Source organism: Chironomus tepperi, unplaced genomic scaffold, assembly GCF_022539635.2.
Source record: "Chironomus tepperi strain 1889 unplaced genomic scaffold, CSIRO-AGI_Ctep_v1 contig_198, whole genome shotgun sequence".
Classification (NCBI taxonomy): domain Eukaryota; kingdom Metazoa; phylum Arthropoda; class Insecta; order Diptera; family Chironomidae; genus Chironomus; species Chironomus tepperi.
Genome location: NW_027226320.1, coordinates 1 through 27,812, shown reverse-complemented (window position 1 = coordinate 27,812; position 27,812 = coordinate 1). Strand labels below are relative to the sequence as shown.

Here is a 27,812-nt window from a genome sequence, read left to right as displayed (position 1 = left end):
AAATTTGACTATTGCTGTCCATTGATAATTATTTTAAACATAATCACGACCATTTGCATTTTTGTCTGCCATTCCTGAATAAGATTCTCCTTCTTCGGAATTAAGTCTTATTAGCTCAAACTGCTACAGGTATTCTGTTGTTTCTCCAACCAGTCGAAGCCTGTTCACTTTGACTCGACTTATGATATCAGTCTTTTTATACATTTATACAATTCATGAATGTTAGAAATAATCGATGCCAATACAGAAGCACTAGAAGTCAAGAAATTAAGAAAAACCTTTAACTTTCTATCATACATTGGACAACATATGTAAAAGAAGTTAGATCAAATTATTTTAAATTCTATGTACAACTTTAATTTAATAAAAATTCCAAGAAACAATAAACATTTAACTTAATCATATCCAAAATTCAACCGTAAAAATTAACAAAATAATCGCCTTAACAGCAAAATAATACATTTAAGCACTTCACATTTAAATTTTTTAAACATCTATTTTTTGCAATAGTTTTTTTTTTAACAAGTAGCAAGTAGATTAATTGATTTTAGCATGTGTAGTGATAGAATTTTTTTAAACTTAATTCTCGATAAAATTGGCATAGTTAAAAAATACGCTTTTTTGAAAAAATGAGACAACGAAATCATTCAATACAGTTTGATGCCAGAAGCTCTTTTTCAAACCAATAGAGCAAAAAAAAAAAACGATTTGAATAGAATCGATTGCTTCCGATGAAAACTTTTAAACAAACTGACAAAGAAGAATTTTTCTCAAAAATTAAATAATTTTTTTTTCTGAAATTTTGAGCAAAAAAGTACGAGAGAAAGGTCGACTGTCAAAATGTACAAGTTAAATTAATTTAATATTTTTTCTTCCTATTTTTCTTTTTCATCTCCTTTGAAGTGTCTGTCTATTTCCCCACAGAAGAAGGGATGATGAAGAGATGGTTCAACATTTAAAGAGAAAATGATTGAAGCCGGACTTAAAAGCATTGACATCTTTTGTATATGGGACTGCTGTTCATGTTAGCTCAAAATTTCAAGAAATGGTCGCGTGGCTTGTATTTGATCATTTTGTTGAGCTGTTTTATCACACTTTGTATTGTTATCAATGTTATTTATGTGACTAGATCACCACAACATGGATAAGGGTATTGAAAAAATTTTAAAGACTGGCAACTATGTAAGTTGAATTAATTTATGGATTTAGATACTTGAATCAGAGGTGGGCAGCTTGTGTGCCGTGACACATTGAGGTGCACACTGGTTAAGAATAAACCTCATTCTAAAGCTTCTTCTTTTGTTCAAAATATTTTCTGAATTGCCCATTTCATTTTAGTTTTTCACTGCAACTTTCGGCATTGAAGCAACGTTAAAACTCGTCATAATGAGTCCAAAATTTTATTTCCAAGAAGGCTGGAACATTTTTGATTTCATTATTGTGGCGTTATCATTACTTGAATTAGGCTTAGAAGGCGTACAAGGTTTATCTGTATTACGTTCATTTAGATTGGTAAGTCAACCGTATATTTATCAAATGATCAAAAAATCAGCTAAATATTATGCTTCCAACAACGAAAAATATAAACGTTGACGCAATTTTTTAATTATAATATTCACGTATTATATGATATGACCAATTAAATCTTACAGTTAAGAGTTTTCAAATTAGCAAAATCGTGGCCGACATTAAATTTACTTATATCAATTATGGGCCATACTGTTGGTACCTTAGGTAACTTAACTTTCGTACTCTGTATCATTATCTTCATATTTGCTGTTATGGGAATGCAACTTTTTTGGAAAGAACTATTGGGGTTAGTGTAAAGTAAAAGAACGGGATAAACATTTGAATGAAATGTGGACATTCTTTAATTTAAACTCTTGTCGCCTGGCTGAAAAAATGCTTTAAAAAAAATATATTAATATAACCATGAAATGCCTGAAAACTATGCCCTCATTATGCCTAAAAGCGCTACTTACAAAAACGGCACAAATTTTTACTTGATCAAAAAAACAATTAGTGCATTTTTACGATAATTGGGAAATATTATAAATTTTAAAAATATATAAAATTTTAGAAATTATTTACTAAAGCGCAATTTACTGATTATATCCGCTAAAATGCACTATGGCCATATGATCTCTCAATGGCATTTTTACTACTTTTTTTACTTTTAATTAATTTAATTTAATTCAATTTTTGTATAAAAAAATACTCAAAACTTTTAAGCTGAAAGGAATTTTGACTCTACTGTAAATTGGACATCAAAAAAATTACCAACAATTTAATATTCTACAAATGGAAGCAAAAATAATATTGAAGAAAAATCCTTTCATCAATTAGAATAATTTAATTGCTTATTTTTTTCTTTTAATTCTTTTTTCCTCTTTTGAAATACAAAAAAAAAACTAAAAAAATCACATAAAAATATTTCAAAAATAACCTCCTCAATATGTAGCTGCGTGTGTTCAAGTTAGCTAAATCATGGCCAACATTAAATCTCTTAATTTCAATTATGGGTCGAACGATGGGTGCATTAGGTAATCTAACGTTCGTCTTGTGTATTATCATCTTCATATTTGCTGTAATGGGAATGCAACTATTTGGCAAAAATTATCACGGTAAGTCACGACAAAGTCAGATACGCAAAAATGTCAAGTCTTGATGTTGTTGGTGTTACTTGTTGATGTTGTTGGATTTTTTTCTTCCTTTTGTTTTATTTTAATCATCTTTTAGACAATGTTGGACTGTAGATGTTATATAGATAATCTAACATAATATCCGGAAGAGACGCAGCGTAGAAATGGCTGACAATCCGGTCTCAGACTGACTTTACTATGGCCTGAGTTCAGATTTAATCAAATCTGGCCCAAGGACAGTGTCATGCTGGCCTGTTGACGGATTTTGGAACATTTTAACGATGTTTGCTTTCCGGGACATATTTTAAAATAAAAATAGACAATTCCCTAAATAATTTTTTTGATGTTTATGAATTCTCTTTTAGAATATTATTCTTAGAGAATGAATTTGCAACTGCAGCTAGTTGTTTTTCTATTCTTATAGTTGTTAGTCCCTTTCATATAAATATTTTAGTCTGTTTCTGATCACAGAAGAAGATCGTAATTATATCCGTGAGGAGTTTTTAATTAATATAAGCATTGTTGATTTACTTCAACAATAAACGTGATCACAGTCTGATCTACGAATATGTAACATTCTATATACATTTTATGTCTTTAAACTTTAGTTCTTTAGTTACCTTACTCTCCCTTTGTATGATTATGTTTTCTTCATCTCTATTAGTTTTTGATACTGTTCATTCATACTACATAGTAAGGAAATCCCCCTAGATACATACATATATATTTTGAATAGGGTAAAGCAGGTAGTACTCGCTTATTAAATTGCATTACATCGGTTTTTGCTATTTTTTCTTTCTCTATTTATTCTACCTTTACTGCGCTTCCTCTAAGACTGCTATCTACATTGCTTTATGTACATTATATATTTAACTAGTTTGTAGTTTGAACCGTACATAAGATACATTGTAAATGTATATTTTTAATATACTGAATGAGAATCAACAAAATGTTTCTAATGCTTATTTTTCCTTTTTTTCTATCTTTACAATTTTACCTTCTATTAACAGATAATGTGCACAAATTTAAAGACGGAATGCCGAGGTGGAATTTTACGGATTTCATGCATTCATTTATGATAGTATTTCGAGTGCTTTGCGGAGAATGGATCGAGAGTATGTGGGACTGCATGTATGTTGGCGACGTGTCTTGCATACCATTCTTCTTAGCTACAGTAGTTATAGGCAACTTAGTCGTAAGTATATGAAGATTATTTGGCATTAAAACAATTCTCAGCTCATCTGAAAATCGATGTGTTAAATGTGATCGGTTTGCAAAGAGTACAGGAAATTTGGCAATCTGGACTTGATTGCCACCTTTAAATGATCAAAAATACACAAAAAATATTGGGCTTAGCCGCAAATAACGTTCCATTTTTTTTCAAAATTTCAACGGAAAAAAATAATTTTTTTCAAAAACAGAATAATAATTATGTTAATTAAACTAATTTAAAGCATGATTTGCTTCCGTAGAGTAATCTAATCTTAAAAAGGAACATAAAATCCTTATGCTCCCACAATTTAAATCATAATAAACACATAAATTTAGCGATTTTTATTAATTTTTCTGAAAAATTTTAAAAAATAGAACAAAAATTCACACTCAGTAATTGAGATATTTTTTGAATTTTTGCATTAATTAAAGCACTAATCATAGCAAATTATATGCCAAAATGTCAGTTTTATGAATTTACACAATTATAACTTTCAAAAATGATCCTAAAAAGTCCAACTAAGGAGAAAAATGCCTTTAACTTCAAATTACTGAGTGTGAATTTCTAAACGGCCATGCCCTATTATGGTTTAAAAAAAATATAAAACATGAATTTTATCAATTTTCGCCACAGGTTCTCAATCTTTTCTTAGCCTTGCTTTTGTCCAATTTCGGTTCATCGAGCTTATCAGCACCTACAGCCGATAGTGAAACAAATAAAATAGCTGAAGCGTTCAATAGAATATCAAGATTTAAGAGATGGGTTAAAGAGAGTATAGTATATTGTTTGAAAGGGGTAAAAAATAAAATAACAAATCAGATATCAGTGCAGCCATCAGGTAATTAAAACGTGGTTCTATCTATGTGTTGTTTATCTTAGAATAGATGGTTGATGGTTTTTTTGCGGAATTGAGAAAGAAACTTGTTTCTTTGATATTTAAAAAAAGTTTGACAATGTAAAACTGGAAAATTTATTAAAACTTAACAGAGATCTCTCAGTTCTATCTTTGTGTTATGATTTTATTTTTTTATTAGTAGATAATTTTAATGTGAACAAAAAATAATATAGGAAGTAAGGTTAAATTTACCTTGTTTTAGTTAGAAACAAATTTGTTGCCTTGTGTGTCATAAATTATTATTTTTCTACCCATAATTATATCCCCATCCTCTGTTAAATTTTATTTGAGTTGTTTATATTATGATGAGCATATTAATTGATAGAATACCATATTTAAGCGTTTCACTTAGCCATGTTAATTTCTAAAAGAATGGGAATTCTTAAAATCAATCTTAAAATTCGATTATTTTGTTTAATTTATTTTATGGAAGTCTTTCACAAGAATAGGCAATCCATGTGACCAAAATATTTCATACGTACAAATTACATTATTAGTAGTTCCTAAGGAATATAATTGCAGTAAATCTGAATAATTCTGGTCTTATGGAACCGAATTTCGATAGCATTAGTTTTCAGCTTCCTGTCTGATAAAACATTTTTTCAGGAATTGAGTTTGACAATTCTTGTCACGAATGAATAAAAACGTTTAAAAAAGCATACTCCTTAATCAGCATGACTTAGATTATACTGAATTCAAAAAGAATTTGGCACCAAGTCAAGTTCATCGAGTTCCTATTCTTTTACAAAAAAAATTGTGAAATAAATAAATACAATTTTTTGTAATGTAGTTTAAAACAGTAACATAAGTAAATGCACATTGATCCCCATTTTTATGTCCTATTGATCGGTGTTGATATCTTTGAATTCAAATGTAATCTTCATTTAAGCTCTGAAACTCTAAATTTTCCAAAATTCAAGCAGAAACGTGCAAAGGATATACCAAAGTTAAACTTAATGTCAAGACAAATTATTTGATAATCAAGCATTAACTTTCAACATGAATTTGACAGTTTTAGAGCTTAAATAAAAATTCCCTTTAAATTCAAAACTATCAAAACTGATATTGATGTTATATTCCAAAATGTATACTTTTAGTTTGTCGCAATTTAAAAAAAAAAGAAATAATTGAGTGTTCATCAAACAAAAAAGATATATTTTTTGTCAAAATAAATTAAATCATTTTCTTTTTTCTTCATTCTTTTTCTTTCTATCTTTGTTTTCATCACATAAAAAAATTATCAAAAAATATGCTTAAACTTAAATATCATACGCAATGAATTAAATAATCTATTGGAATTACAACACACATAAAAATTATGTGATATGCGAATTTTTCATTGAAAAAAAAAATCATCAATTTATTTTCTAACAATAAAAACACATAAAAAATATGAATATAAATTAAATTAAAAAAAGCTATAGCGAAAAGGATTTGTCCTTGTATATCCTCAGAACATGGTGGCGATAATGATCTCGAGATAAGTGGTGATGAAATACTAGGTGATGGACTGATAAAGAAGGGAAAAGAAAATCAATTAGAAGTTGCAATTGGTGATGGAATGGAATTTACGATACATGGAGATTTAAAAAATAAGTCAAAGAAAAATAAACTTATGAATAATACAAAAGTAAGTAGAGTGTGAAATTTTAATAAATTTAATTTTCAAAAATTTGTCAGACTTTATTTTGAAAAATTCGATTTTTGATTTAAATATCTTAAAATGCGATGAGTTCACAAGGTACCGTAGTGGCGCACGATATCTAATGAGCATGGATCATCGCCTATTAGGATCAGTTTTAGGAAAATTATTTAAATCTTAGATATATAGACAAAATTACATGAAAATACTATTTTTATGTTCAAAAGTCTGATGAATTTGTTCCAATAATCAAAAGAATATTCAAGATTTTGTTCAGAAAAATCTTGATTTTCAAAAACTATTTATTTTCTTCCAATTCGAATGGAGAAAATTGTGATAAATGAATCTCACAAATTTCTTCATCCTATTTGTGATACAATCTCACATAATCTTGATAATTAGCTTGCATATCTGATCTATTAGCGATAAAATAAACCCTTAGAATATACGTAAATCTCGGGAATTAATGTGACAGTATAATTCAGAAAACAAATGAAAAAGAGAAAGAATTTAATTCATTCGTTACGTTTAAAATTTTTACCCCTAAATAGATGATAGGAAATTCAATCACACACCAAGATAATAGATTAGATGAGCTAAATCATAGAGGCATGTCCTTGCAGGACGATGACACTGCCAGTATTAAATCGTATGGAAGTCACAAAAATCGCCCGTTCAAAGATGAAAGCCATAAAGGAAGTGCTGAGACGATAGATGGCGAAGAGAAACGAGATGTTAGTAAAGAGGACTTGGGTATAAACGAAGGTAAATTCACAATTAATTTAGTATGCAAATACATTAATCTTCTGTTTTTGAAAATCATCAGATGAAGAATGTGAAGAAGAAGAAGAAGAAGCACCGCATCGCGGTATCATTCATGCCGAAGAAGAAGATGTAATAGAAGAATCACCAGCCGATTGCTTCCCCGAACACGTTTATCAACGTTTTCCATTTTTGGCTGGTGATGATGATGCACCCTTCTGGCAAGGATGGGCCAACTTGCGCTTGAAAACTTTCCAATTGATTGAGAATAAATACTTTGAGACAGCTGTAATTACGATGATCTTGCTCAGTAGTTTAGCTTTGGTAAGATTTCAATACAATAATAGTTTTCTTGCTTATTTAATTTAATCTTATGAATTTTAGGCTTTAGAAGATGTTCATCTTCCGGATAGACCAATATTACAAGATATATTATATTACATGGATCGAATATTCACCGTGATATTTTTCATAGAAATGTTAATTAAATGGTTAGCTTTAGGTTTTCAAGTGTATTTCACAAACGCTTGGTGTTGGCTTGATTTCGTTATCGTCATGGTAAGTTATGTCATATCCAAATATTTATCCATTTTATCATATTCATAACTGTTACTAGTTAATGTTGATAACACCCCAAAAATATTAAACTTTCTAGTTCTGATGATATTATAAAAAAAAAATTGAAAATATTTCTCGAAATTTGAATTTTAATTTTTATTCACATAAAAAATCATAAAAGCTCTCACTAATTAATTTGGGAGCAATTATGGCCGGCGCCGCTGACATTCCAGCATTTCGTTCAATGCGAACACTAAGAGCCTTAAGACCATTACGTGCTGTCTCTCGATGGGAAGGCATGAGAGTAAGTAATAGGAATAAACTGCCAAAAAACAGTTGAAAGTACATAGCACTTGTCGACCGTAAAAATATATAATGTGAATATTATGATTCCAGTGTTGTTTGTTGTGCAATTAATTGTTTAAAAAACTATCCTAATTATTTCTATCAATTTTAGCAATGAAAACTAACGTGCAAAAATATGTTCGGATAATTTAATCTATTGAAATCTATGTGCTATATTTTACTCTCCTTTTTATCTATCTGAAAAGTCTTTCTCTTTTCTGAACTGTGTCTATTTGTTGATCTTATAAGTGTATCTCACTATCCTATTCTATGACTATATGAAGATCTACTTGCTGCAATTGTTTTTTTTTTTAATTTTTTAAATGTTTGTGTCAGCATAGTCGATATGAAATAAAAAGTGCTTAAATATTTTAAACGGCAATGTGAGTAACTTTTAGTTGCTGAAAGCTTTCTTAAATGAAATAATAATGCAAGCTTTTGATTGAAGGATTGAAACTCTTACTTATATTCAAGTATTATCTTAATGTTTTTAAAGTCTTTATATTTGATATAAGCCCGATCAGCACAAGTTTTTCAAGGCAGACACTTGAACGCCACATGACAGCCATGTGGACGTCATGAATTTTTTGTGCCGATCAGGAAGATAGCAAACATTATGTAAATTGTTGACTGTATAAATGATTAAAAGATTATAAATTCCTTAATAAGAGTTAACTATTTCTTCAGACTTAAATTTGCATTGTACAACGTTAATATTTTAGGGGTGAATTAGAAATCGTTATCAAAAAACTCGTTACAAAAACAAATTGAAATATCATTAAGAAAATAATTTAAATATTTAAAAAAAAATCCACAAAACTGTAACAAATCTTGCATCTTTTTACTTTTTCTTCTTTCTTCCCTAATATTAAAATATAAATAAATGAAATTACAAAACTTTTTACTTGATATTCCAATCAAAACTTTCGAATATTGCCAAAAATCATTGAATGGCAAAAACATGAATACGAATATAAATAAATTTAGGTATCTCTCATCAACTTCATTGCTTCACTATGTGGAGCTGGTGGTATTCAAGCTTTCAAAACAATGCGTACGCTTAGGGCACTTAGACCTCTACGTGCCATGTCCCGTATGCAGGGAATGAGGGTACGTAATTTTCTTTTCATTCAGGATAATCAGGATATAAGAAAATTATATATTTATTTAAATTATATTTTCTCATTAAATTAATTTTCTTGCTAAATCAATTTTACTCATATTAATGATCTTGTTTTAATAACATTTTGTTTCATCATAAATATTATAGAATATAGAAATATTTTTTTACTCACATATGAAGCGAGCCACATTAAGCGTTTTAATTATATGAGCTACAAATGCTAATTCATCAAAAAAAAAATTATAGAATTACGAAGTTTGATTCCATTAAAATATGATTCTTCTTTCTACATCCACAAACACAATTATATGTCACTTCAAATTTTATGTTTCAAATTTTTAGTTCCTCACAAAAAAACATTCACATTAAAAACTGAAAATTCACAAACAAAATTTTTGCTTATCATTCACCTTAAAAATATCCCGAACCGCATGGCACGGCTACGTCTGCTTATTAACAGAGTTCGAAGTAGACTCAAGGAATTTCCATACAAAATTCGAGTCAACTTCGAATTTTGGAATTAATGGTTAGACGTGGGTCGTCGCATTGTGCCGCTTGGGTATAATATTATGTTAAACGTTTGCAAAAGCATAAGCTCATAAACGCATTGTATTTGCAGAAAAAATTATGCTTTAAATATTTTTTTTTATTTTTGTACCAAAAATTATTGATAAAATGTTTTATTGATTATAACCGTTGTGGGCAACTTTTTATTTTTCGCGACACACCTTAGTGGTATGCCTCGACTATAACCAGAAACGGTATACGATTCTAACTTCACATAAGTGTGCCGCGGATCATAGGTTGTCCCCACCACTGGATTATTGAATTTACATAATTTAAAATTTACAATTTATTTAGCCTTATTTTATAAAATAAATTACAAAATATTATTAGACACATTACATAAAATAAGTAATCAATGAATCAATTATTATCAAGCTTAAAACATGTCGTCATATATGGCTGAGCTTACATTATTTTATTATGGTTAAAAATTCAATATTTTTCTATAATTTCATTGCTAAACTTTAATATCATATTATTATGATCATACTTATAATTTTTTATCCAGATTTATGTTTGTAAAAAGTATTAAGTGATTCTTGTGCATCTTAATTTTTAAATTCTTATAAATAATTTATATTACAATACTAATCTAATAACATTCTCAATATTTCCTATAAAGGTTGTCGTAAATGCATTGGTACAAGCAATACCGTCCATCTTCAATGTGCTTTTAGTTTGTTTGATATTTTGGCTCATTTTTGCTATTATGGGCGTACAATTATTTGCTGGTAAATACTTTAAGGTAAGTGTTTGTTCAACATCCTTGCAGGCAAAGAGCGTAATGTTGTTTTTAGCCTGTTAGGGATATATGTATAAATTTTTAATCGAACTTATAAAATTAAAAATTATCTATTTTTAGTGCGTCGATGCCAACGGAACAACGTTGAGTCAAGAAATTATACCCGACCGTAATGTATGTAGTGCGGAAAATTACACATGGGAAAATTCTCCGATGAATTTTGATCACGTTGGAAAAGCGTATTTGTGCCGATTCTGGAGCTGTGTTTCAAGTAGCAACATTTAAGGGTTGGATACAAATTATGAATGATGCAATCGATTCAATAGATGTAAGTATAAAGAAATCTTATTGGATTTTGAGATCAAATTGGATTTATTTTTAATAAACCCAAAGTTCCTCAAACTTTTCCAAACAAGTCTTAATAATTCAAAAATATTCTAGGTGGATATCCAACCACTTCGAGAAACAAATATCTACACCGAGATGTATCTCTATTTTGTGTTCTTCATCATCTTCGGATCATTCTTCACATTAAATCTCTTCATTGGTGTCATTATTGACAATTTCAATGAACAGAAGAAGAAAGCTGGTGGATCACTTGAGATGTTCATGACTGAAGATCAAAAGAAGTACTACAACGCAATGAAAAAAATGGGTTCAAAAAAACCAATGAAAGCCATTCCAAGACCAAGAGTAAGTTGAAATCTTTTCTTTTGTGGCTTTGGATGTGATTGGACTATTTGTAAAAAACTGAATGTACAAAAAGAACAAAAACAATATCAAAAAGTAGAATAGAAATAACATTTAGAATAGAAAGCGATTTTTTCTAATAAATTTTGAAGGCACATTTTAAAAATTGTTTTCACTCACAAAAATGTGTGCTGATGTGAATTTTTTCAAGATTTATCACTTATTAGAGTACAGTCCAGATTTAAGACTACTAACTAGTTTTCTATTTAATATTCTTTCTTAAAATTCCTTAATTCGATTATCTTTTTTCGTAATGTAGAATTGTCCCGAGTGACACATCAAAAGGAAGCCACCTAAGTTTGACATCTGTTTGACTGCCAGAAATAGATGGCTTCCCTTTGATGGCAATAAAAGAGGTTTAGCGGAGTCTTTAAAACTCCGTAGTGGAGCCTTTTTCATTTGTGTCGTTCGGGAGTAAACTTGATTTAGATATATCAGTAAATAATTAAGGGATTGAGACAAACCCTCATTTGTTGACAAAAGTCTGCACGAATTTTTCAATACACTTTTCAAATTTATTATCCAAGTTTTCAAACTCACAAAAAAAAAAAACATTACGTTTGTGTTCACATGTTTGTGAAAGATTAACGCATCCTTAGAATTACACAGATAAACTACAATCCTAGAATAAATTTCAATATTTCCCTTGTGAAAAAATCGTTTGTCTCCCTGATATCACGTAGAAATTAGAATAGATTGCAAGAAATTATATTGAGAACTTTTAATCGCATTTAGGTATTATTAAATAAAATCTTAGAAATACCATACTCGAAATTGACAAGAAAATGAAGGAAACCCAAAGTAATAAAAAGTAACTTTTTCAAGAGATCAAAATTCTTTGATCACTTATCAATCATCCATAATCACTGTCAATCATTATGATCAAAGCATTTTCGTCGCTTGACCTTTTCCTTCATTTTTAAAATGCAATTTGTTGAGTTATTAAGTTTAGAATTCCAAAAATAACTAAATAAGTATTAAAATTTCTCAATAAACTTAAGTGTTGTGTAAAAATTGATAAAGTTCTGCTTGAGTTTTAAGAACTATATCAATTTACAAGCTTTTGACTATAAACTTTTTACTGAACTTAATAATAATCATAAATTTTCCCTTTTTCTCTTCTATTCCTTTCTTTTTTACAGTGGCGTCCACAAGCAATAGTTTTTGAATTAGTTACAAATAAGAAATTCGACATGATCATTATGTTATTCATTGGTCTGAATATGTTAACAATGACACTTGATCACTATCAACAGAGCGAAATCTTCACACTCATTCTAGATTATTTGAACATGATATTCATCGCCATATTTAGTACCGAGTGTTTAATGAAAATTTTCGCACTTAGATATCATTATTTCGTTGAACCATGGAATTTGTTTGATGTTGTCGTTGTAGTACTTTCCATATTAAGTACGTAAGACATAGATATACCCAATTCCATACGATTTGCTGATACTCAAGTGCGACTATACTGATACTAACTAATCATCTTTTCTTTTTCTTTTTCTCTATTTTCATATAATGATCGTTATTATCGCCATTTACAAAATTGTCTACCAAATAAAAACTTTTGATACTACGAATATGAACAACTCAACTTTACTCAACAATATATACTATAAACATTTATACAACAACTATGAAACAACATTACATCTGCAAAAACTTTATACATTTTGTCCGCATAACAACATAAATACACAAAATGTACAACATTTCAAAACCACACACTTCTCTATGATACACACTTTACATTATGATGAACATATCTACATTACATAAACTTTAAAACCTAAATATACATAACATAACCTTATAAACATTACACATTCATTTGAAAACTTCTCTCAACATCTCTTTAAATTATTGTATATAAATATCATATTGCATCCGAATATCCATCTTCATTCATAATTGCATCCATTCACAAAAAATTGCATTAAAATTTTCCTACGACAAACATCATTAAATATCATTTTCTTATAACGTCGAATGAAATATTCTATAAAAATCTTTAGGTTTGGTATTGAGTGATTTAATTGAAAAATATTTTGTATCGCCAACATTATTGCGTGTCGTCCGAGTCGCCAAAGTAGGTCGTGTATTGCGTCTCGTCAAAGGAGCAAAAGGAATTCGAACATTATTATTCGCATTGGCCATGTCATTGCCAGCCTTGTTCAATATCTGTCTACTACTCTTTTTAGTCATGTTTATCTTTGCCATATTCGGTATGTCCTTCTTCATGCACGTCAAGAAAAAGAGTGGCATCGATGATGTTTACAATTTTGAAACGTTCGGACAGAGTATGATTTTGCTGTTTCAAGTAAGCACCCAAAAAAACAAAAAATTGTGTGACATGCTTAAATATTTGCTGTTGTAAAACTTATTGAGTGTTGTTGTTAAAATTTTTTTGCTGTTTTTTCGCCTGTATCCATTATTATTTTACTAAAATACGATAATGTTCCTAAAACATTGTGAACACTATCTGATTTTATCATGCCATATCTGGATCTATGATTGGACCCAAGTGATGATAACCAAATATGTGTGATTTTATGATTTATAATTTTCAAGCATCTATCCAAACGACACAAAGAATTCAATGGCAGCTCAGTTGTTGCTAAGAGACCTCAACTAAGCTTCCTTATGAATTGTTTGGTCGTTTGGTCTATACATACTCTATTACTTAATCTTATTGGATGTGAACTTTGTCAAAATGTTGTTGATTTCAAGAACGATTTACTAATATTTTTCTCTCTTTCCTTTCTTCCTTCTTATCGTCAACATTTGTTAATTTTTAACATCAAATCGAATATTATTATGAATATTTAGATGTCAACATCAGCTGGATGGGATGGTGTATTAGATGGAATTATAAATGAGGAAGAATGCGATCTACCAAATCCGGAAATAGGTTTTCCTGGCAATTGCGGTTCAGCAACAGTTGGCATTACATTTATGTTGACATATCTTGTTATTAGCTTCTTAATTGTGATCAACATGTACATCGCTGTGATTTTGGAAAATTATTCGCAGGCGACGGAAGATGTGCAAGAGGGTCTTACGGATGATGATTATGATATGTATTATGAAATATGGCAGCAATTTGATCCTGATGGTACACAATATATTCGCTATGATCAATTATCAGAGTTCTTAGATGTACTCGAGCCGCCGCTGCAAATACATAAACCAAATAAATATAAGATAATATCAATGGACATACCGATATGTCGTGGCGATATGATGTTTTGTGTCGATATATTGGATGCTTTAACAAAAGACTTCTTTGCACGTAAAGGCAATCCGATTGAGGAGACGGGCGATATTGAAGGCATTAATCAGCGTCCAGATGAAATCGGGTATGAACCCGTTTCCTCAACATTATGGCGTCAACGTGAAGAGTACTGCGCTCGACTAATACAGCATGCTTGGCGCAAGCACAAACAGCACAAAGATGATGGTCATGATGGTACTGGTGATGAGAATGAGACGGGTGATGAGCATGAAGGTGGCGCAAGCGGAGCAGGCTTAGGTAGTTCACATTCACATAATGAGATAATGGGGGGTGAGGGTTTAGGTAGACGTTCTTTAACAAATAATTCAATTAATGATAAACTTAATAATCAATCAAATAATAATAATGCAGTTAGTGATAATGGTAAAACCTCACCGAAAGATACCATAGGTAGCAGTGAGAAATTAGGCCGACAAACGGCAGTGTTAGTTGAGAGTGATGGCTTTGTCACAAAGAATGGACATCGTGTGGTGATTCATTCACGTTCACCAAGCATTACATCGCGATCGGCCGATGTCTGAGGCATGCCTCGCCCCCCTCTCTCTATTGAAGTTTTAGATGAAATTAATCAATCTCTAAAATCAACATCTCAACAAAATCTAATCTAAAAAAGAAATTAAAATGAAATGATATGTGATGTAGAAACGCACGGCAGAAATAAATTTTTATAACAAAAAAAAAACATAGACATTTACAACTATAATATGAAACTTATAATAACTTTAATAATAATTCTCTAAAACAAATCAATCTGCAAAGTTTTATGATTCGCGCAAATTTTTATAATTTTTTTTTCATTCATTAAATTTTTATTCTTTTTTCAATTTTTTAATTTTATTTTGTTCATTTTTTTATATTTATAAGTTCATTTTATAAGTTTCATTTCACTTAGTTATCTTAAGCGCATTATTTTGTTTTAAGAAGACAAAAAACAAATATCAATTGAAATTGATAACTCGCAAGCTGCAAGCCGCAAGCCTCTAAAATCGACTCTATACTATCATTGTTAATTTTTTTAAATCAATCCTGACGAAATTTTTGATAATTAATTCATAGTAATCTTTAGTTGCATTTTTATACGTATGATTAACAAAGAATTTTAAAATTAATTTTAAAAAAAATCAATAAAAAAAATGAATCAACCTTTTGAACATTCTATATATACGCAAAATGAATGCTTTAAAAATCCTGCATTTAATATATAAAAAAAAACTTATTACTATCACTGCAAAATCATCATTGAAAAAATTGTGTCAGTAAAGCCAACCAGAAAAATACCCCAAACTAAAATCATTATGAGCTTACCGACCGATAGATGAGATTTCAACTGAATCACCGATTTCATTTAGTAATACTCTCAAAAAAAAGTATAAAAATGTAATAATAACAATTATAAAAAAATGGAATGCCGACTGCCATTAAAATTAGACTACCTGCTACCTTTAAGCAACAATTAACTACTAAGCATCTAAAAAGTAATTCTATACCTTATTATTATAATTATTAAAGATCAAATATTAAGAATTTTTCTTACTAAATATTCTTGTATAATTTAAAAATTTATATTTTGTTCAATTAATTTTGGGTTTATTTGAAGTTGAAAGTTTTTAAGTTAATTAAACTTATAATTTTAATAATCACAATTTAATAGGAAATAAAAGCAATTCGAGAAAAGTGCAAAAAATTTGTTACTTTGATTTCCTTTAGTTCGTTGAATTTTTTGTTAAATAAAGTTGATAATCGATGGACAAAAAAAATTGTAGAATAATTTTGAAATTTCAAAATGAGATAATGCTTCAAAATTTTATATATCAAGCTAATTTTACCATACTTCAAGTTTTTGTATCATTTAATATATTCAAAAAATGCTTAGAATTTCAAAATAAAATTGGAGTATATTGCAGAGATTATTTAACATCTCAAATAATAAACGCTTTTTAGGGGTTTAAGGAAATTTTAATGAAATATTCGAAATCAACACTCGTGAAAAAATTAAATAACTTTTTTTAAAAATCTATTTAAAGAATATTTTAAAGTCCTTACTGAGTTTAAAAAGTTTTGTTTTTTTTATATTAAAAATCTATTTTTCAAATTTTTTCCATTCAAATTTAAAATTTATCGTTCAAATTAACATGGTTCAGTGGTCCAGAAGATTTTTCAAAAATTTAAATTTCATATTTTTATTTTTATGAGTGAAATTTTTATAATAAAATTTAATATAGTCAAAAAATAGTTTATAAAATAAAATCCATCGATTGTCAACTCAACTAATTCCTTTTGATATAATTTTAATTAATTTATTCTTCATTTGCGATTTTATTTTATTATTTTTTTCATCAATAATAAGATAACAAAAGAAGAATTTGCAATACTAACTAATCGATAAAAAAATACATAAAAATTTAGAGATTTGATAGGTATAAAAAAAATACAAAAGAAAGAAAGATTATTTTTGAGATAAGCATCTATCTAGGCAATTTCAATTTTTCCTAATATAAAATTTAAAAAAAAAATTAATCTAAAAAAATTAGTCTAAATGATATAAGAAGAAAAATTTTTTAAGATAACAATATTTGAGTCTTCTCACCCCCACAAAACTTTGCTATTTAAAATTTGACAAAATTTAATTAAAAAACTAATCAATTAACATAGGACAAAATCTTAATAATCGCTGTAAATACTTGAGTTCGTCGTTTAATTTCTGTTCTTTCTTTTTTTTCTTCTTATTTCAAATTTCAAAATTGGTGCTGGGACCTTTACTACTACTCTAACTCTTCTACTTCTCCTTCACATCCGACTATTCTTCACGTTATATCCACCGGGGACATCAATCTTTTTAATTATACATATTGAATTTAAATTCAATTTTTAAATATAAAATGGCGTATTAATTACTCTCAAAAAAACAAATTATTTGCTAAAATTTCCGAAATCGACGATAAAAAAATCAACAAAAATGTTCAAAAAATTGTCTTATTTTTCTATCAAATATCAGAATATATTTTACAATTGCAAAGCGAATATGAGAAAATTTTAAACCAACGATGGAGTAAAAACAAGCCAAGTTGAGAAAGACATAAATAAAATGACACTTAGTGGACATTATAAAGTAATAGAAAAACTATGAATAATAACAGTGTAGTGAAAAAAAAAATAAAATTGAAAAGAACAATAAACAGAATTATGAAAAAATAAGTGATTTAAGTGAGAAAAAATAATAAGTTTAAGGAACCAACACTTGAAAAAAAAAATTATTTTGCGTGAAAGTTGATAAACAATTAAAAAAATTAATATTAAGTGAAAGGACAATGAAAAATATCGCCAGTAGAATAATCTAAAGACTTTAGCTAAATAAACATTGAATGAACAAAGGAAAAAAAATAATAAGGAATAACCAATCAAAAAAAAATGAAAAAAAGACACATGATGAGAGTAATTAACGTTAAAAAATAACTAAATGAATAATATCACTCACTCACACACAAAATACGCAATAATTTTTTATTTGTTTCGCTTTATTGTTATGTAATATACAAAAAAAGGATATAAAAAATTTGAGGCAGTTTAAATTTATTAATGATGCTTTTTTGCTTATCAAAATGCCCTATTTTTAAAACAATTTTAAATGAAACAAAAAACTTAAAAAAAAATCGTCGATAAATCGAGTGGAAAAAAAGAGAAATATGCGGAACTTGAGTGGATCATCACACGTGATACGCGATGTGCACAAAGCAACATCATCGAGCTGACGAGCAGTAGTAGAATGAGGTGAGGATTGATCAACGAATAATAATGAAATATGTCATATAAAAAAATGAGGTGGAAAGGTATCATTAATTTATTTAAATTTAAGATCTTATTAAATGTAATAAATTTTAATAAAACCATGAAAAAAAAACAAAATTAAAGCTTTAAAAATTATGATATAAATTATTAAATATAGGTCACCGTTTTTTTTCTAAATCAATATTTGAACAAAACAAATATTAAGCATCAAAAAATTATGAAGCAAAAATGTGTGAAATTTGATGAGCATTTTAAGATTAAATAAAACAAAAATCTTTGTCATTGAAAAAATTGAGTTTAAAATTTAAGAAACGAAAGCTTTTTGTGAAGAAATTTTCAAAATTTCCCAAGGATTGAGGAAATGTTCTTAAATGGATACTTAATAAATTTTGACAATCAACTGTCATTTTTTCAGTTACAAAACTGCTTAGTATTCAAATTCAAATTAAGTAAAAAAGTTGAATTTTATTTTTAACAAACTAGACATTTTATGGAAAGTTCCACAAATGTCAAGTTTTTAAATTGGCATAAGGTCGACTGTTCCACCAGGAAATAATGTCTGTAAACCTTTACTGTAAAGCTTTGTTATTAAATAATTTTTAAATAAAGAAGAGCTAGAAGTCGACCGAATTTTTTATGAAGTCGAACAAACTTCAAGCTCTGAAATAAAGTATATATGTGATTAATACTGTAATACACAGTCAAAACATGATGAAGATACAAAACAACTCTGGATACGATTTTATCTAAATTAATATATTCTCTTCCCAATTTTAGATAAATATGTCACAGAGTTAATAATTAACGAATATTTTAGAAAAAGCTTCAAAATAAGCAAATCTATCATTTAATGAAGTCAAAAATACATTAAGAATCCCGATCGGTCAAAGTTTTTCATGACCGCTAAACGGCATTTAAGTGGGAATTTTTAATGGTATTGAACCTGAAACTTGCCAAATAGCAGCCATTTGGTTTACATGAGTAATTTGTGCAGATCGGGGATAATTAATGGATTGACTTAATTTGAATGATATTTTGCCTTATTTAATTTTGTTAAATAACAAATAATCTAAAGACATCCTCAACCTCAAAAAGCTTTCGTTTCAATTACAAAAAGAATATTAATTTCATTTTTAATTTTATTAAAAAATCTAAACACATGTAAATTTATATAAAAAAAACTAACAAAAAAAGGAAAAATGAATAATAAAAATACGACATCGCTTATATTTAAGGCTTTTTATAAAAATCAAATAATAATAATAAATAAATAATAAATTAATGATAAAGTAAAAAAACGGTATTTATTAGAAGAAAAAAATGATTATGATAAGAAATAAAAAAAAAATGAAATATTAAGTACCGTTTGTAAATCGCACACATTTTTCAAATTCAATTAATTTGAATGAATATTTTTGAAGAGCAAAAGTTCAACTTCTAACATGAAATATTAATATTAATGAAAAAAAAAAAATAACTACAATGCCGTACGATTCTTTATAATATTTTTTGATATGATGCATTTGTTTCTGCGTGCAAAAAAGTGTCCAGTTTTTTCAAGGGTTAAACATATTAAGAGACAAAAAAATAATCATAAGAATTAACAAAAAAAAAATCATTCAATTGCGAGGGATAGAGGGGCGAGAAAAAAATGTGACGCATTATTTTTATCATTTCATCAATTGCCATTTCTGAAGACATTAAAACAGATTTAGCAACTTAATTTTTAGACTAAAATGATTGGATCTAAATGGATTCAATTATTTTTCTTTCTTAAACTTGCTAGTAAATTTAGAAAAAGTTTTCATTCATTCAGCATTTTTCGCTCAATCTCGTGATATTATTTTGAATCCAGAAATTTTATGAAAACTTTCTAGAGTGTGAAACTTTGACAATTCCTGGATATTAAACTTCAATTAATTTTTGTCAATACGGTGTAGGGATTTGATTAATATCTAATGGATGACGCCTCAATTTGGCAGTCACAAGCCCCACCTCTGAGCAAAAATAATAGAAGACCTTTCAGAATTTACACTCATAAAAATGTCAAAATAGTTTCACATTCTTAAAATTTTTGATTAAAATGTAGAAATTTCCTCCATTTTTTTCCTTCATAAAACACAAAACAGCAAATAACAATACAGTTGGTAAATCCATAATTGTGTTTTTATGAAACGCCGATCTAACAAACGCGCACGAAATGATGTATGAAAAAAGAAATGATATGATGAATTTTATTAACAGATGGAAATACTTCTGTCCTTTTTTCAAAATTTTCTGCTTCAAAAAACTTTTTTAACGAAGAACAAAAAAAAAATATTTAAAAAAAAATGAAAATCTAGAGAAGAAAGATTACTTAAAACATTAGAATGAAATGACGATGGAAGTGAAATGAATGTAGAGAATATCGTATTGTTGGAGCGAGCCTTTTTTCCTTAATTCTGAATATTCCTACATTGCCCAAAGTTTAAAATGAAAATATTTTTTAAAACAACTCGTTTCCAACTTTTTATCCTATTTTGTAGAAAAAGAGAATTTCTATTCTTATAATAAATTTAAGTTTTTATATATGTACAAACATATACATCTAGTTAAATATATATTTATTTTTAATGATGACTTTTAAATTTTTATTGTTCAACCATCTGTGTTTGAGTTGTTGAATAAATGTGCTCCAAAACTTCACGTCCAAATGATGTAATTTAAAGGATCCCCACTTTTGATTGCATCATGATTTACATGCAGAGATTGAATTCGGCTCGGATTTTTTATGGAAAAGTCAACTTGAGTGGACTGGACTTTATATAAAATTCGAGTCGATTTCAAGCTGGTTTATGATTATTTGTGATTCCTTTGATATTCAATTATCAAGAATCATTATCAAACAACATACAAATTGATACAAATTTGAAAATATTGAACTTTTCTCGAATCAAATTGGACACATCGCTTGAAGTTTAAATGAAGCATTTTGTTTAATTTTTGATGATACCTATATATTATATATTAAATATGACATAGTATTAGCATGTTAATGAATTTTCAACTAATCTCTATTTAAAGCAAAATGTATTTAAAAATGGATTGTTCTCCAATTAGCAAAAAAAACGAAATGAAAAAGAAAAGAAGAGAGTTTTATTTAAGAAAAAGAAAATGAAAGATACTCTAGTTAGACAAAAGAAGTAAATGTGATTTATTTGCAAGGAAAAATTGTATGTATAAAAAATTAAAAATTCTTTAAGTTCATTGAGAAAAATTAATGACTAAAAGATAAAGAAATTTTTTAAAGCATGAAGTTGAAACAATTTTACTCATTGAGTTTTTGCGAATTAAAATTTTAAATTTAATAGACCTCTCGACCTCGAGTGTGGTCGATGTGCTAATTACTTCCCCAAAAATTAGGAACAAAACTTCTATCGGCCAGAAATTTTCTCTTTCTCCGCCCGCTGACCAATAAAAAAAATAAAATCGTATGCATAGAAAAAGTTCATTGAAACAACGAACGATAAAGTTATTAATTTAAATTTAAAAAAAAAATGTGAAAAAATATTTCTTTTTATGTAAAAAATTTGAATTTTTCTTCGGCAATTTTTCTCTTCATAATGATTGCTACCTATGCGCCACAAAACAAATTGATAACAATTGAATTTTATTTTCCTCAAATGTCCATTTTATGAAATAAAAATGGACATTTGAGAAATAAAATTCAATTGTTATCAATTTATTTTGTAAACATGTTGCGTCATTATGAAGAAGTAGAAAAATTGCCAATAAATTTTACATAAAAAATTTTTTCACATTTTTTGTTAAATTAATAACTTTATCGTTCGTTAATGAACTTTTTTCTATGCGTATTTTTTTTTTATTTTTTTTTTTTTATAAATGCGATAGAAGTTTTGTTCTAATTTTTTGGGAAATGTTAGCACATCGACCATAAATTTAAATTTCGCGAAAACTGAAATGCGAAATTTAACTTCAGTAGCTTAAAAAAATTTCTTTTATCTTTTACTTATTTTCTTCTCAATGAACTTAAAAAATTTTTAATTTTTATACATACAATTTTCCTTACTATAGATACATTTAACTGATACAGCTAGAGTATCTTCATTTTCTTTTTCTTAAATAAAACTCTCTTCTTTTCTTTTCATTCGTTTTTGCTATTGAGAACAATCCGATTTTTAAATACATTTTGCTGAAATAAGTTAATAAATTCATTAACATACTATGTCATATTTAATATATAATATATAGGTATCATCAAAGAATTAAACAAATAATGCTCATTTTAAACTTCAAGTTGACATATTAATCCAATTCAATTCGAAAAGTTGTGATTTTCAAATTTGTATCAATTTGTATGTTATTTGATAATGATTCTTGATAATTGAATATCAAAGGAATCACAAATAATCTCAACTTGAAATCGGCTCCGAATTTTTATATAAGAATCCAGTCCTCAAGTTGACTTTCCCATAAAAAAATCCGGCCAAAATAATCTCTGCATGTAAATCATGATGCAGGAAAAGTGGGGATCCTTAAATTACATCATTTGAACGTGAAATTTTAGACACATTTATTCAACAACTCAAACACAGATGTGAACAATAAAAATTTAAAGTCATCATTAAAATAAATATATATTTAGATAACATATGTTTTAATACATATAAATACCATTGTTAGCAAATAAATTCCTCTTTCTAAAATAGAATAAAAGTTTAGGCTTAGTTGTTTTAAAAATATTTTCATTTTTAACTTTAGGCAATGTAGGAATATTAGGTAAAATTTTTTTTCGCTCAACAATACATTCTCTACATTCATTTCACTTCCATCGTCATTTCATTCACAATGTTTTAAGTAATCTTTCTTCTCTAGATTTTCATTTTTTTAAATAATTTTTTTGTTCTTGGAAAATTTTTTGAAGCAGAAAATTTTGAAAAAAGAGACAGAAATATTTCCATCTAGTAATAAATTCATCGCATATTTCTTTTTTTCATACATGCATTTCGTGCGCCGTCAGCGTTTCATAAAAACACAATTGTAAGATTTACCAACTATATTATTATTTGTATTTTGTGACATGAAAGGAAAAAAATGGAGAATTTCTACATTTTAATCAAAAATTTTAAATGTGAAACTATTTTTTGTATTTTATAATTGTAGGTCTGAAAGTGCTCACCTTATTTTTGCTCAGAGGAGGTGGGGCCTTGACAAATTGAAGACGTCATCCCATTAGATGGCAAATCCTACACCTGTTGACAAAATTAGTAAGTTGTATCAGGGTATCAAAGTTTCACGCCATAGAAAGTTTTCATAAAATTTCTGGATTCAAAATGTGAATTGAAGCGAAAAATACAGATGAAGATGAAAACTTTTCTAAATTTAGAAGAAAATAATTTAGTCCATTAGATAATCGTACAATTACAAGAACAAATTTAATAAATCTGTTTTAATGTCTTCAGAAATGGCAATTGATGAATGATAAAAATAATGCGTCACGGTAGCCCTCTATCCTCGCAATTGAATGATTTTTTTTGTTAGTCTTATGATTATTTTATCTCTTAATATATTTAGCCCTTGAAAAACTGGACACATAAAAAACAATGCATCATATCAAAAAATATTATAAAGAAATCGTACTGTATTAATTTATTTTTTTCATTAATTAATATTTCATGTTAAATTGTTTTAATACTCAAAATATTCAAATTAATTGAATTCAAAATGTATTCAAACAGTATATGCTATTTTGACTACTTATCATAATTTTTTTCTTCTAATAAATACCGATTTTTACTTTATCATAATTTATTATTTATTTATTATTATTATTTGATTTTATAAAGAAACATGACAAGCGTGTCGTATTTTATTATTCATTTTTCACTGTTAGTTTTATATAGAGTACATATTTAATTTTAATAAAATTAAATTTTGATACAATGACATAGTGAGCGAAACACATTTGAAGATATCCTTTAGATATTTGTTATCCAGCAAAATTAAATAAGGCAAAATATTGAATTTTGGGCCGATCAAATGGAAATATCCCCGATCTACGCAAATTCATGTAAAATTAATGGCGATTTTCGATTGTATTAGAAATTCAACTAAATGCCGTTGCTGATAAAGCCGAAAAAACAATTGATAAATTTAATATGCAGCTTGTAATATTAGATTTGCTTATTTACGAGCTTTTCTAAAAATTCGTTGAATTGTGCTCTGTGACATATTTATCTAAAGTAGGAAAATATATTAATTTAGATAAATTTAATCAGAAATTTATTTTATTATCTTCATCATGTTTTGACTTTGTAATACGTATTAATCACATATATACTTTATTTCAGAGCGGGATTTGTTCGACTCATAAAGAATTCGGTCCTTCTAGCTCTTTTATTTAAAAATTATTTAATAATAGCTTTACAGTAAAGGTTGCAGACATATTTCGTGAATTAATCGACTATACAATTTAAACTTGACATTTAATAGACTACCCATAAAAATTTGAATTTGAACGAATACTAAATAAGCATTATAACTGAAAAAATGACAGTGTGTCAAGTATATATCCATTTTAAGAACATTTCTCAATCCTTTAGGAAATTTTGAAAATTTCTTCACCATCTTAAATTTTAAACAATTTTTTTCAATGACAAGTTTTGTTTTATTTAATCTTAAATCATCAAATTTCACGCATTTTGCTTCATGTTTTGATGCTTAATGCTGTTTTGTTCAAGTATTTAGAAAAAACGGTAAAATATATTTAATGAATATCATAATTTTTAAAAACTTGATTTTTGTTTTTCATGGTTTTATTAAAATTTATTACATTTTAATAAGATCTTAAATTTAAAATAAATTAATGATACCTTTCCACCTCGACATTTTATATGACACTCTTCATTATTATTCATTGTCCAATACCTGAATACACTCATCTTATCGCATATCACATGTGATAATCCCTTTCAAGTTCACGCTATTTATTCTTTCCACTCGATTTATCGACATTTAAGTTTGTTTCATTTAAAATTGTTTTTAAAAATAGAACAAAAAACATCATTATAAATTTAAACTGCCTATACTTATAATTATCCTTTTTGTATATTACATAACAATAAAGCGAAACAAATAAAATTGTACTGTATTTTATGTGTGAGTGGTAATTATTCATTTGGGTATTTTTAACGTTAATTCATCATGTGTCTTTTTTTTCATTTTTTTTTGATTAATTTATTCCTTGTAATTTTTTTTCCTTTGTTCATTCAATGTTTATTTGCTTAAAGTCTTTAAGATTATTCTACTGGCGTAATTGTCACTTTCGCAATATTAATTTTTTTTTTAATTGTTTATCAGCTTTCGCATCAAAATAATTTTTTCAGTGTTGGTTCCTTAAACTTATTATTTTTCTCACTTAAATCACTTATTTTTCATAATTCTGGGCTATTGTTCTTTTCAGTACGACATTATTATTCATAGTTTTCCTGTGCTACTAATGTACTAAGTGTCGACATTATGTCTTTCTAGCAACTGACACCTCCATCGACAGTTTTAAAATTTTCTCGCTATTCACTATAATTTCATAAATATTATATTTGATAAGAAAATAAGTATTTTATTCTGTATTTTTATCGTCATTTCAGAAATTTCGCAAATAGTTGTTTAGTAATTAATACGCCATTTTATATTTAAAAATTGAATTTAAATTCAATATGTATAATTAAAAGATTGATATCCCCATTATTAACTTTTTTGTGAAGAATAGTCGAGAAGTAGAAAGGGTGATAGTAGTAGATCAACTGTACGAATTTGAAATAAGAGAAAAGAAGGGCAAATTAAACGACGAACCCAATGTACAGCGATTCTATCACAATGATTAATTTTTTAATTAAATTTTATCAAATTACAAATAGCAAAGTTTTATTGAAATTGAAGACTCAGATGTGGCCATGTAAAAATTTTCTTTACTATATCTTCAGATTATTTTTTAAGACATTTTTTAAATTTTATATTAGGAAAAATTGAAATTTACTAGATAGGCTCTTGCTCTCAAAATAATCTTTCTTTTCTTTGTATTTTTACTATCAAGATCTGCAAATTTTATGCATTTTATCGATTAGTGTATTACAAATTCTTCTTTTGTTATCTTATTGTGATGAAAAATAATAAAATCGTCATAGGCAAATTATATCAAGAAAGGAATTAGTAGAGTTGACAATCAATGGGCTTTACTTTATAATTTTAACATATTAAAATCTAGATTTATTTTTGAAATTCCCTTTCACAAAAAATATTTTAAATTAATTTAAATTTTAAAATCTTCCACGTTAACAATTATAATTAATTTAAAATGACAAATTTTAAATTTGAATGAAAAAATTTTCAAAAATAAATTTTAAATTTTGAAAAACAAATTTTTAGACTTAATAAGGGCTTTAAAATATTAGATATTTTAAAAAATTTTCTTTAAATTTTTTCACCGATGTTGATTTCGAGCTGTTCATTAAGAGTGGAAACCCCTAAAGCGTTTATTATTTGAGGATGTTAAAACATAATCTCTTGTCTCTCAATTTATTTTTGAAATTCTAAGCATTTTTGAATATGACAAATGATACAAAACTTGAAATATGTAAAATTAGCAATTATATAAAATTTGAAACGAAATTAACACTATTTTAATATCAGATTTTAACATTTTCTACAATTTTTTTTTATCCATCGATTTATGTATTATTTAACAAAAGAAATTTGAAACTAAGGAAATCAAAGTAACAACTTTTTTTTCTCGAATTTAAGCACATTTCTATTAGAATTGTGATTACTTCAATTAAAATTATAAGTTTAATTAACTTAGAAACTTTAAACAAATAGGCTTAAAAATGAATGAACGCAAAATATAAATTTTTAAATTATACAGAATAATTTTAGTAGAAAATTCTTATTATTTGATCTTTAATAATTATAGTAATAAAGATATAGAATACTTTTTTAGATGCTTGAAATAATTAGCTAAAACAGCAGGTAATCCTAATTTTACATTTTTTTATACTTTTTTTGAATACCTTAAATGAAATCGGTATTCAGTTGAAATTTCTCGGTCGGTAAACTTCATAATGATTTTTAGTTTGAAGATTTTCTGGTTAGCACCTGACACAATTTATCAATGATGATTTTTGCATTGATGTGAAAAAATAAGTTTTTATATATTAAATGCAGGATTTAAAAAACATTCATTTTGCATTATATATACTAAATGTTCAAAAGTTGATTCATTTTTTTTATTGATTTTTTAAAATTGAATTTTAAAATTCTTTGTTAATCATACGTATAAAATGCAGTAAAGATTACTATGATTAATTATCAAATTTCGTCGAATTGATTTAAAAACGATAGTATAAAGTGTTTTAGAAGACTTACGCTACTTATTATCAATTTCAATTGATATTTATTTTGTCTTCTTAAAGCAAATAATGCGCTAGATAA

The 27,812-nt window shown here is 27.1% G+C and overlaps 1 protein-coding gene across 1 annotated transcript; it reads left to right on the top strand.

Moving 5' to 3' along the window:
* Window positions 1-1,125: 1,125 nt before the first annotated feature.
* On the top strand, window positions 1,126-19,948 carry LOC139090053 (sodium channel protein para-like). The gene is given in 18 exon segments (XM_070639741.1): window positions 1,126-1,182; window positions 1,339-1,512; window positions 2,462-2,624; window positions 3,653-3,837; window positions 4,489-4,693; window positions 6,205-6,380; window positions 6,944-7,157; window positions 7,219-7,478; window positions 7,539-7,712; window positions 7,894-8,016; window positions 10,370-10,492; window positions 10,610-10,750; window positions 10,752-10,817; window positions 10,931-11,182; window positions 12,382-12,652; window positions 13,261-13,565; window positions 14,075-16,015; window positions 17,536-19,948. Coding segments are annotated over 17 exon segments (3,861 nt in total). The 5' UTR covers window positions 1,126-1,140; the 3' UTR covers window positions 15,062-16,015; window positions 17,536-19,948.
* Window positions 19,949-27,812: the final 7,864 nt, after the last annotated feature.